At 39.2% G+C, this 12,928-nt stretch overlaps 1 protein-coding gene across 1 annotated transcript in view; it reads left to right on the top strand.

Moving 5' to 3' along the window:
• ARHGEF9 (Cdc42 guanine nucleotide exchange factor (GEF) 9) overlaps positions 1-12,928 on the top strand; it is a 693,374-nt gene that overhangs the window by 409,115 nt on the left and 271,331 nt on the right. The window contains exon 6 of the mRNA XM_006901889.1: positions 8,460-8,589. Within this exon, the coding sequence (XP_006901951.1) occupies positions 8,460-8,589 (130 nt within the window). The remainder of the gene's footprint in view (positions 1-8,459; positions 8,590-12,928) is intronic.

Below are 12,928 nucleotides of genomic sequence, written 5' to 3'. Positions count from 1 at the left end.
AATGAATGGAAATCCAAAATCTCTGTAAATGTTCATTAAAATTAATAAAATAACATTTTAAAAAAAGAAAGAAAGAAGGAAGCTGAACAGAAGATCCCAAAGGGCAGGGCGAGGAAGACAAAGTAAAATATGAAATGTGCAAAGAGCTGGAGTCAGAAAACCAAAAGGGCCAAACTCACTCAGCATTTCTTAAGCTGAGGGAACTGAAGAACAAATTCAAGCCTCAAGCTGCAGTACTTAAGAATGCTTTCAACAGACTATTAAATAACCCAGGAAGCATTAAAAGAAGATGGAAAGAGTATAGTCATTGTACGAAAAGGAATTGGTGGATACAGAACAATTTCATGAAACAATGCATGAGCAAAAGAGCCTGTGGTGATGAAGGCAGAAGTTCAAGCTGCTCTGAAGAACTGGCAAAAAACAAGGCCCCAGGAATTGATGACATGCCAATTGACAGATTTCAACAAACAGACGCTACCATGGATGACTCTCCAAGTTGTGCTGTTCCAAGGAAAGGTGACCCAATAGAGTACGGAAATGATCGAACAATATCATTAATATCATATGAAAGCAAGGTTCTGCTGAAGATTATCCAAAAACTACTGGAACAGAACTTCAAAAGAGAACTTCCAGAAGTTCAGGCTGGGTTTAGAAGAAGCTGTGGTACTAGGGAGATTATATCAAATGTTAGATGAAAGCAGAGAGTACCACTGGATTGTTTATCTGTGTTTCAAAGGCATTCAACTGTGAGGATCACAACAAACTATGGCAGACTCTGAGAAGAATGGGAATCCCAGAACACTTAATTGTGCTTATGTGAAACTTGTACTTGGACCAGGAAGCAGTTGTCAGAACAGAGCAGGAAAACACTGCATGCTTCAAAATCAGGAAAGGTATACTCTAGGAATATGTGCTATCTCTATCTTTTCAATCTACATGCAGAACAGATCATCTGAGAGGCTGGTCTCTATGAGGAGAAATGTGGTATCAGGATTGGAGGAAGACTCATCAACAATCTGTGTTATGTAGATGGTACAACCCTGCTTGCTGAAACAGGAGGACCTGAAGTGCTTGCTACAGGTCAAGGACTGCAGCCTTCAATAGAGATTAAGGCTCAACATCAAGAAAACAAAGATTCTTACCACTGAACCAATTGTCAGCATCATGATAGATGGTGAAGAGATTGAGATTGCTAACAGCTTCAGTTTGCTTGGCTCCACAATCAACACTCTTGGTACCAGCAGCCAAGAAATCAAAAGACAAATTGCATTGGGAAAGCCTGCTGTCCAGGACTTCTCCGCAATGCTGAAGAGCAATGATATCTGTCTGGAGACTAAGGAATGTCTGATCCAGATCATAGTCTTTTCAATTACTTGCTATGTGTCAGAAAGCTGGACAATTCTCAAAGGAGAATTAATGTCTTTGAACTGTGGTGCTGGAGAATAGTATTGAATACACCATGGACTGCTAGGAGAACAAATAGGTTTATCCTAGAGAGGGTGAAACCAGGCTGCTCCTTGGAGTCAAGGATTCTGAAGCTTTGTCTGACATACTTTGGGCATATTGAAAGGAGGGAGGGACTAGTCCTTGGAGAGAGACATCATGCTTGGGATGGTGGAGGGACAGCACAAGAGAGGAAGCCCCTTAATGAGATGGATTGATTCAGTCACTGGGGTGGCGGTGGTAGGGGTGTCAGAGACAATAAGGTTGACACAGGATAATGTAGGTTTTAGGGCTTTTGTACATAGAGTCACTATGAGTCACAAATAACTCGACAGCACTTAAAAACAACATGCAAAGATGGTTCAACCTAAAAAAAAAAATCAGCATTATTCATCACATTAACAAAGCAAAGAAAAAGAACTACGTGGTCCTATCAATTCATGTAGAAAAGGCCTTTGACAAAATGCAACAACCTGTCCTGATTAAAACTCTCAACAAAATAGGAATAGAGGGGAATTTCCTCAACATAGTAAAATGAATATTCACAAAACATAAAGCCAGCATTGTTATCAATGGAGAGAGATTAAAGGCATTCCCTTTGAGAACAAGAACTAAGGAAGAATGCTCATTGTCTCTTCTCCTATTCAATTTTGTATCAAAATTCTGAGTGAGAGCAGTAAGTCAAGAGAAAGAAATAAGAGGTATCCAAATTGGTGAAGAGGAGGAAAAATTATCTCTATATGCAGATGGTATGATTGTATACTTAGAAAATTCTAAAGACTCAGTGAGAATACTCCCTGACATAGTCAACCAATTCAGCAAAGCAGCAAGAAACATTATCAACTTTCAAAAATCAATTGAGAAAAAAAATCAATTGGATTTCTCTACAGTGACAAAGAAAATACAGAAATGGAGCTAAGAAAAACAATACCCATCAAAATAGCTAGCCACAAGATTAAATACTTGGAAGTAAATCTAACTAGGAACACAAAAGACCTATTCAAAAAAATTACAAAACATTACTACAAAAAACAAAAAGGGGCCTAGAGAAATGGAAGAATAAACCACGCTCATGGATAGAAAGATTCAATATTGTGAAAATGACAATTCTACCAAAGGTAATCTACAAGTTCAATGCCAGCCCAATAAAATACCAATTCCATCAATGAGATGGAAAAGGCAATTTCCAATTTCATCTGAAATGGAAAGGGGGCCCAAATAAGCAAGAGACTAAAAAAGAGATACAAAGTAGGAGGTATCTCACTCCCTGATCTCAAAAAGCATGCGGCTGGTACAATGACAGACACATAGATCCATGAAATAGAACGGAGAACCCAGAAATCAGCTCATCCATCGATGGTCAACTGATTTTGGACAAGGAGCCAAAATTAGTTAAGTGGAGAAAGGAAAGTCTCTTTAACAATGGTGTTGGCAAAATTGAAAAACTGTAGAAATCTACAGCAAGACTCACATCTCACACTATACACAAAACCCAACTCAAAGTGGATCAAGGACCTGGGAATAAAACCACAGACAATAAACTTCATCAGAGAAAAGCTTGGAAGAACTCTAGAGGCCCAAATCCACAATATGAACAGTCTTCCAAGCATCTTGAAAAAAATACAGCCAGGAAAAAATAAAGTAGATGAATGAGACTTTCTAAGAATCAAATCCCTATGCACATAAAAAGACTTCTCCAACAGTTTAAAAAGGAAACCTACAGACTGGGGAAAAATATTTGGTAATGACATATCTGATAAGGGACTCATAAAATTTATAGAATATTACAGCATGTCAACAAGGAAAAAGTAATCCAGTCGCAATATGGTCACATGATATGAACAAACACTTCATCAAAGAAGACATTCAGATGGCAGTCAAACACATTAAAAAAAATCCAAATCTTTAGTTCTAAGAGAGATTAAAATAAAAACAACTTTGAGATATTATCTCACACCAGTAAGAATAGCAAAATTTAACATAGCAGCAAACAACAAATGCTGGCAAGGTTGTGGAGAAACAAGAACACTTATTCACTGTTGGTGGGAGTGTAAAATTGTACAACCGCTCTGGACGGCAGTATGACACTTTCTCAAAAAGTTGGAAATGGAAATACTATTTGTCCCAGAAATTCCACTAGTAGGAATATACCCTAAAGCGACCAGAGCTGTCAACCAAATAGATACGTGCACATTCATGTTTATTGTTGTGTTATTCACAATAGCATGGAGATGAAAACAACCCAAGTGCAACAAAGGAATGGATAGAAAAACTGTATTACATTCACACAATGGAATACTACTCAGCACCGAAAAACAAGGAACTCATAACATATTATACAATGTGGATGACCCTGGAGGACATTATGCTGAGTGAAATATCTCAGTCACAAATGGACAAATACTGTATAATGCCACTGTTATAAAACAGAACTGATAAGGGGCTTATGGAGAATATAAGAAAAGAGGGGATAAATAAGGGACACTGCATTGGAACAGGTGAAGGAAACAATGGGTTAAAAGGAATATATGATTAGGCATTATTTGTACAACAGTCCAGAATAAGAAACGCATAGCAAAGTGGACTGGGGGAGGAAGTTATGCAACAATGAATATGTTTTTTAAAAAAGTGAACTGGGACCAGATGCTCTGCCGAGGAAGGAGGGACAATCTCCTCCTGTACCAGTCAGATCTGATTTGACGGTACACTCACACAAAAATAATAAAACAAAAATAAAATCTTTTAAAAAGTGAACTGGAAAGGAGCTCTGGTGGCCTAGTGGCAAGAAGCTGTACTGCAACCCAAGAAGTAAGCGGTTCAAATCTACCAGATGCTCTGCTGGAGAAAGAGGGACAATCTTCTCCAGGACTAGTCAGATCTGATTTGAGGGTACCCACACAAAATAATAAAGTAAAAATTTTTTAAAAAGTGAACTGGGGAGGTGGGGAGGTAGGAGAATGTCCAACAATGATTGAATGAAAATCCAACTATTCTGCAAACTTTTGCTAATACTGCAATAAAAATAGTGATTGTAAATTAAAAAAAGAAGATGACCAGGAGCTGATTTTTTGAAAGGGTCAACAAAATAAGCAAACTTAACAAAAGCAAAACAAGAAAAAAGGCACCAATAACTCAAATAAGAAATGAGAGGCAACCTCAAAACAAAGCCAGATGAAATTAAAAACTGTACTAACAGAGTATTATGAAAAGCTAATTCCAACAAATATGAGAGCCCAGAAGAAATAGAAAAATTTCTAGAAACCCAACCTCTACCCAAAGTGGAACACTTGGGCAGATCCATCACAAAGGAAGAAATGTAACAGGTCATAGAAAGACAGCCCCCAAAAAACCCCCAATCAAAATGATTTGTAATTTTGTTTGGAAAGGAAAGAGACTGGGAACAGCAAAGTTCTTCTGAAAAATAAAAAGTAGGAAGTTTAATACTCTCTGATTTTAAAATCACCTACACAACCACAGCAAGCAAGAGAGTATGGTGCAATGACAGACACATAGAACAGGACATAGAATCAAGAATCTGGGAATCAATCCATTTACTTAGAGTCAATTAATTATTTGACCAGGAACAAAATATATTACATGGAAAAATTAACAGCCTCTTTAACAGTTTTGCTGGCAAAACTGGGCATCTATCTGCCAAAAACTAAAACAAGATCCACATTTCTCACCATTTACAAAACTAACTCAAAGTGGATTAGAGGCCTAGGGGTAAAACAAAAAAATCATAGATATCATCAAAGTAAAAACTAAGAACAAATTTAGATGCCCCAATCTATGGTGTAAATAGCCTTGAAAACAGGCACAACCAGTAAAGGATAAAAAAAGGATGAGTGTGAACTTCTAAAAATCAAATGCCTATGTGCATAAAAACCTGTTTTCGTTTTTTTTCACGGTCTAATCCTTTTTCTTTTTTTTAATCCAACAAATATATTATCTTATTTTTATTAAACAAATGCAAAAATATTCAGACATTTTGTTTTTATTTGATACTTGAAAAGTCATCTAAATTTGACATTTGTCTTTTAATTCCTCTAAATATGTATATATGTAATTTTTTTTAAGATACAACAATGTCAATCTGTGCTTATAAAACCTGTTTTCTTAGAGGATGTAAAGAAAGCCCATAGACCGGGAATAAACATTTGGCAATTCAATTTCAGAGAAGGTTCTCATAACATGTTTACAGAATAGTACAAGACCTCCACAAGAAAAAGACTGATAAATCAATTACAAAAAAGGAAAAATACATGAAAAAAACTCTTGGCCAACAAATTGCTGAGGAGATGTTCAGAATCACAGGAAGTTAGAGAGATGCAAATCAAAAAACAAAGAGTTACAATCACAAACCCAGTGGCAAAGTTTACCAGGACAGCATAAATGTTGCAGAGCATGTGGAGAGATTGGAACTCTCATGCACTGCTGGTGGGATTGTAAAATGGCACAAGAACTGTGAAAGGCAGTGTGATGTTTCTTCAAAAAGCTGAGCATAGAAATCCTCTATGATCCAACTATCCCATTGCTGGAAATATACCCTAAGGAAATCAGACCTGAGACACATATGGGGATATTTACACCTATATCCATTGCAGTGTTATTCACAATAACAAGAAAATAGAAACAACATAAATGCTCTGAGCAAACGAATGGACAGAAAAACTGTGCACTAGAGAATAATGAAGTATTTATAAAATATTATAAAATGTAATGTAGTTGTTGTTATGTGCTGTCGAGTCACTTGCAACTCATAGTGACCCTATGTACAAGAACCCTAAACCCTGCTCTATTCTGTGCCAACCTCACTGTCTCTGACACACTCCCACCACCCCAATCACAAAATCGATCCATGTCGTCGAGGGTCTTCCTCTCCTGCACTGTCCCCCAACTCTCCCAAACATGATGTCCCTCTCCAAGGAACGTCCCTCCTTGCAACATACCCGAAGTATGTCAGAATCCTTGACTACAAGGAGCAGCCCAATTTAACCCTCTCCAGGATGAATCTGTATTTTTCTTAGCAGTCCGTGGTACACTCAATACTCTTCTCCAGCACCACAGCTCAAAGGCATCAATTCTCTTTCTATCATCCCTAGTCACTGTCCAAACTCTTCGATGCATAGTACACAATTACGAAGACTATAGCCCAGATCAAGTGCACCTTAGTCTCCAGCCTGATGTTATTGCTCTTCAGTACTCTGGAGAGGTCCCTGACAGCTGACTTTCCCAGTGCAATTTGTCTCTTGATTTCCTGGCTGCTGGTACCAAGAGTGTTGACTATGGATCCATGCAAACTAAAACTGTTAACTATTTCAATCTCTTCACCATCCATACTGATTCTACCAATTGGTCCAGTGGTGAGAATCTTTGTTTTCTTGATGTTGAGCTTCAATCCATATTGAAGGCTGCAGTTCTTGACCCTCTGCAGCAAACACTTTAGGTCCTCCTCAGTTTCAGGAAGCAGGGTTGTGTCATCTGCATAACACAGGTTGTTGATGAGTCTTCTACCAATCCTGATACCACATTCCTCCTCATACACCTCAGTGTCCCAGATGATATGTTCTGCATGCAGCTTGAAAAGGTATGGAGACAGAATACATCCCTGGCAGACCCGCTTCCTGATTTTGAACCACGTGAAAGCAATTTAAAGAAATATGACACAAATAAGAGAATATAGAGAACATTATGTTGAGTGGAATAATTTAGTACTGCATAAGGCCACTATTGTGAAAATAGAATAACTGAGGGGTTGTGAGTTGCGAGAGGGAGAAGATAAAGAACTCAGTCACCAAAGGACAAATACTTCATAAGATCAGTATTTGAAATAGGAGGGTAAGTGAGGGATTGGTGTAAATGAAGTGGAGAATGGAAATAGAATGTGTACACAATGAACATGTCAAGAATCAGGATAAAAGAGGATCAAACCTGGGAAGAATCAAGATAAGTACAATAAGGATATTTCAATTAGCACATTGCAACAAGATACATATAACTTTTTTAAAAGAAAGGATAGAACAGATGCAGAAGTAGCAATAGGAAATTACCAGAACAACAGATACTAGTTAGGCAATGGAGGATGAACAATTAGGTAAGGTGCAAGGGAGACTTGAGGAGAGGAGAAGAAATTCAGATAAATAGTAATTATATAAAAGAATATCTAGAAAGTATTCTATACAACAAAATGTATGTTAAGGAAACTACAAATATTAATTACTGTGCAAAAGTGAATGATTTTGTAAAAGAGTAAAAAATAAATTTTTTTAAAGGACAGGTTGAGAATGGTTCAATTTCTAGTCAGTATGCTTCAAGGAGACTTAAAAATTGTTAAGTAGGATCTAGAAGAAAAACAGTAGCTAACATTCATTAAAGGTCATAATATAGAACAATTTTCCAACACAAGTATATCGAAACAGAATAGACTGACAGCAGTTTATCATAGGAAATGATAAAATATTGTGACATTTGAGACCCATAATCCTGGCAGGTATGCAGAAGTCATACATGATCCAGAATAGATCTAGATAAAAGGAGGTGCTGCTGCATAATATTTGCTCTTGATATTAAAAACTCCTTTCTTATGCTCATATTTAGCCCACCACCTCACACTTAAAATATTATGAAATAAAAAGGGTTGCAATGCATCGTTCTTCTCTCTCCTCTCCCCTCCCCCTCCCCTTTCCCCTCCGTTCTTCCTCTCCTCCTTTACCCTCTCCCTCCCTCCCTCTCTCCTTTTTTCCCTCTTTCCCCCTCCCTCTCTCTCTCTTTGCCCCTCTCCCCTCCCCCCAACCCCAATCAGTGCTGGAAGATGAGCAGATTAGTAACTGTAAAATATTTTCCATTCCTTCAAAAATGTATTAAGACTGAATTTTCAGTCATTTTTCAATCTTCTGAGTTCTTTACACACCATATTTCAATCTGAAAAATCTGGGCAGGAGAATGAGTGTTAAAGTTAACACCAGCCAGTCTTCGGCACACTCTTAATTCACTTTTCACTCGTGTTTTCACAGTGACTACAGGTATGTGGCAGCTGCTCTGGCTGTCATGAGAAATGTGACCCAGCAGATCAACGAGCGCAAGCGACGTTTGGAAAATATTGACAAGATTGCCCAGTGGCAAGCCTCTGTCCTTGACTGGGAGGTAGGACCCTCATCTCTAAGACCAATGGGAAATCTGAGTAGCTAACGAGAACTTTCCCATCTTAACCTAAAGTGGACAAAGATGAATTAGATTTGAAAAGCACAAGGAAAGATTTAGATTAGCGCCCAGGCAAAACAAAAATCTACCTACTAAAAGGTATTGTGTGTTTGAATGACTTTCTTAGAATATTGGACAAATCATTGTGACAGTACCTCACTGTTATTGCTGTGTGTTGTCAAGTCAGAGCTGACTGATAGTTGACCCTCCAATGGTTTTTAGAGGCAACAGGAGCAGATTGCTGGTCGAGTTGAACACCATCCTTTGAGATTGCAGCACAGCTTCTTATCACTGAGCTACCAGAGCTCCCAAATAGATTTTTTTTCTATTTTGATGTTGTTTGCTTCTTGTTATGTGCCATCAATTCTCTTGCAACTCAGTTATGTACAATAGCCGAGAAACCTGCTCTATCCTGTGCCAACATTGTTGTCTCTGACCCACCTACCCTCATTACCCTAGTCACTGAATCAATCCATCTCCCTTGTGCTGTCCCTCCAGCCTTCCAAGCACGCTATCCCTCTCCAAGGACTGGTCTCTTGCAACATGCCCAAAGTATGTCAGATGAAGCTTCAGAATCCAGCCTCCAAGGAGCAGCCTGGTTTCACCCTCTCTAGACTGAACCTATTTGTTCTCCTGGTAGTCCATGGTATATTCAATACTCTTCCAGCACCACAGCTCAAAGGCATCAATTATGTTTCTATCATCCCTAGCCATTGTCCAGCTTTCTGATGCATAGCAAGCAATTGTAAAAACAATGGCCTGGATCAGGAACACTTTAGTCTCCAGACTGACATCATTGTTCTTCAGTCTTCTGAAGAGGTCCCTGACAGCAGACTTTCCTGATGCACTTCATCTTTTGATTTCCTGGCTGCTGGTACCAAAAGCATTGATTGTGGAGTCTAGAAAACAAAAGCTGTTAACAATCTCAATCTCTTCACCATCTATCATAATGCTACCAATGAGCCCATTATTTTAATGTTGGCAGGGCATAATTTATTAAATTAATTATTAATATAATATGTTGTTGTTAAGTGTCGTCGAGTCGCAGACGACCCTATGAAGGCGATTCCTTGACGCTTAGGTGCCTTTCATCCTCTCTCAAAGTTCATAGGGTTTCCGGAGGCAAGCTATTATGGAAGTGGATGCCACTCCTCCTTCCACGCTTGTTTAATTGGGGAGCTCCACCCCACTTTCAGTCCACATTGGGTAGCCAACCATTAACACATTTGACACATTCGTGTCACAGTGTTCAGCCTCACAGCAACCACAAGTGACCGTGGGACGGTAACTTGTACACCAGGGCTATACGACCTAGAGGAATGTCTGAACAAAAACAATGAAAGACTGGCCTGAGGGCCGCGAACTAAAAGTCACCCACCTTTGTCTTGGTCACATCGTTTTCTCTTCACTGGGCCAGCTGATCTCTCTCTCTCTCTGTTGATGTTATTGTTGTTAAGTGCTGTTGAGTCGCAGGTGACTCATAGCGACCCTATGAAGGAGAGTCCTTGACGCTGTTGCCTTCAACCCAAGGCCAAGCGTGGCTTCCCTGGCTCCTGGAGGCAGAGTCGCCTTTCTCCAGGGACCGCCACAACACAACTCCCATATACACAGCACCATCCTCTCTGGCCAAAGGATCACAGCCACCTAGGTGGAGCAAACCTGGGTGATTATGGCTGTCTCCTCCCTCCTCTTCTCCTTTTGGGCTTGAAGCCGCTGCTGCCTTCAACCCAAGGCCAAGCGTGGCTTCCCTGGCTCCTGGAGGCAGATATAGCTGTAAATAAATATTATAAAATTAAATAATTTCTTAAACTCAGTAGCATATCAAAGATCTTTAAAATCCTACAATATCTTTTTTTTTTTACCACTAGATACACATTTGGACGAATAGTGCATACAGATTTGCTTTCAGACACAAAAGTACAAGATGTGTTCTCAGGTGTCCCCAGGCACACAGACCAGTCAATGTACTTTTTTCCTTGTTGGTGGTGTTAGCACATCTAAATCATTCCACATTTGCACATTCAAAAGCACTGATTGTCATCCCTAAGAAAACCACAGACCAAATGATAATTTTCATTATGATATTTTAAGAATAAAATTTAACAATCTTCTTTTCCATGAATTCAGAAAGCTTTCAATGGCTGGATTCAGTAAAATCTCTCTTTCCTAGCAACTCACCTGCGGAAGATATACACAGACTAACAAGTAAGTTAAAATGTACCACTGCCCTTCTGAAGTTACTGAAATTGAAGTTCACAGAACTGTGAATTACAAGGCCTGTGTATTAAGAAGCTATTTAGTATATAACAGTTAATGTCACATTTATCTCTGGGCCTAGGTTGTGAAATCTTATAGTCTATAGGCCAGCATAACTCAAGTAAGTAGGAGATACTAGACATGTTAGCGTGTAGGAAATTTTCAGTCACACAATCACAATAAAGACCTAAATCCGGCTCCCCATATCACTGACCTCAGCCCAGGTATCATTTTCTGTGATAATGACACTCAATATGAAAGGATTAAATGCTCCAGCCAAGGGAAAAATAGAAAAAGAATGAATAAGAAAATATAACCTATCAATATCCTGTCTACACACAAGAAACAAGGACAAAGACTAAAAATCAAAAGGTTGTTGTTGTTGTTGTTGTTATGTACCATCGAGTCGCCTGTGACTCAGAGTGACCCCATGTACAACAGTCCTAAAACCTGCTCTATCCTGTGCCAATCTCACTGCCTCCGACACACCTACCCCCATTACCCAAGTCACTGAAGCAATCCTCCTCATAGAGTGTTTTCCTCTCCGACACTGTCCCTCCACCCTCTCAAGCATGATGTCCCTTTCCGAGGACTGGTCCCTCCTTGAAACATGACCAAAGTATGTCAGATGAAGCCTCAGGATCCTTGCTTCCAAGGACCAGCTTGGTTTCACCCTCTCCTGTATGAATTTGTTCATTTTCTTAGCAGCCCATGGTATATTCAATACTTTTCTCCAACACCACAGAACAAAGGCATAATTTCTCTTTCTATCATCCGTAGTCATTGTCCGGCTCTCTGACACACAGCAAGTGATTACAAAGACCATGGCCTGTATCAGACACACCTTAGTCTCCAGAGTGATATTGTTCTTCAGTACTTCGGAGAGATTGCTAACTGCAGACTTTCCCATCACAATATATCTTTTCATTTCCTGGCTCCTGGTGCCAAGGGTGTTGATTGTGGAGCCAAGCAAACTAAAGCTGTTAAGAATCTCAGTATCTTCATCATCTATCATGATGCTCCCAGTTGGCCCAGTGGTGAAATCTTTGTCTTCTTGATAATGAACTTCAATCCATATTGAAGGCTACAGTCCTTGACCTTGTGCAGCAAGCACTTCAGGTCCTCCTCATTTCCAGCAACCAGGGTTGAGTCATCTGCATAATGCATATTGTTAATGAATCTTCCTCCAATCCTGATGTCATGTTTCTCCTCATAGAGACCAGCATCCTGAATAATCTGTTCTGCATACAGATTGAAAAGGTATCGAGATAGGACACATCCCTGGTATACATCCTTCCAAATTTTGAACTATGCAGTGTTTCCTGTCTCTATTCTGATGACTGCCTCCTGGTCCAAGTATAGGTTTCGCATTAGCATGATAAAGTGTTCTGGGATTCCCATTCTTCTCAGAGTTAGCCACAGTTTGTTGTGATTCACACAGTCAAATGCCCTTGCATAATCAATGAAACCCAGATAAACATTCCTCTGGTACTCCCTGCTTTCAGCCAAGATCAGTCTAATATTAGCTACAATATTCCTAGTAACAAGGTCCCTTCTTAACCCAACCTGACCTTCTGGCAGTTCTCTGTTAATGTGCTATTCCAGCCATTTATGGATAATCTTTAGCAGAATCTTCCTTTTATGTGATATTAATGATATTGTTTGATAATTTCCACATTCTGTTGGATCACCTTTCTTTGAGATGGGAGCAAATATAGATCTCTTCCAGTCAGTTGGCCAAGTGGTTGTTCTCCAGATTTCTTGGCACAACTTGGTGACCACATCTAGGGAAACATCTGTTAGTTGAAATACGTCAATTGGTATACCATCAATTCCTGACGCCTTATTTTCTGCCAGATCTTTCAAAGCATATTTATCACGGCTTTGTTCACAATAAAGAGTTGGAAACAACCCAAGTGCCCATCCACAAATGAATGGATAGAGAAGCTGTGATATATTCACACAATAGAATACTATGCTGCATTGAAAAACAAGGAACTCATGCAATATTATTCAAAATGGGTGA

Source organism: Elephantulus edwardii, unplaced genomic scaffold (genome assembly GCF_000299155.1).
Source record: "Elephantulus edwardii isolate Elephantulus edwardi_28Jun2011 unplaced genomic scaffold, EleEdw1.0 scaffold00349, whole genome shotgun sequence".
Classification (NCBI taxonomy): domain Eukaryota; kingdom Metazoa; phylum Chordata; class Mammalia; order Macroscelidea; family Macroscelididae; genus Elephantulus; species Elephantulus edwardii.
This window is presented reverse-complemented; position numbering and strand designations above follow the sequence as displayed.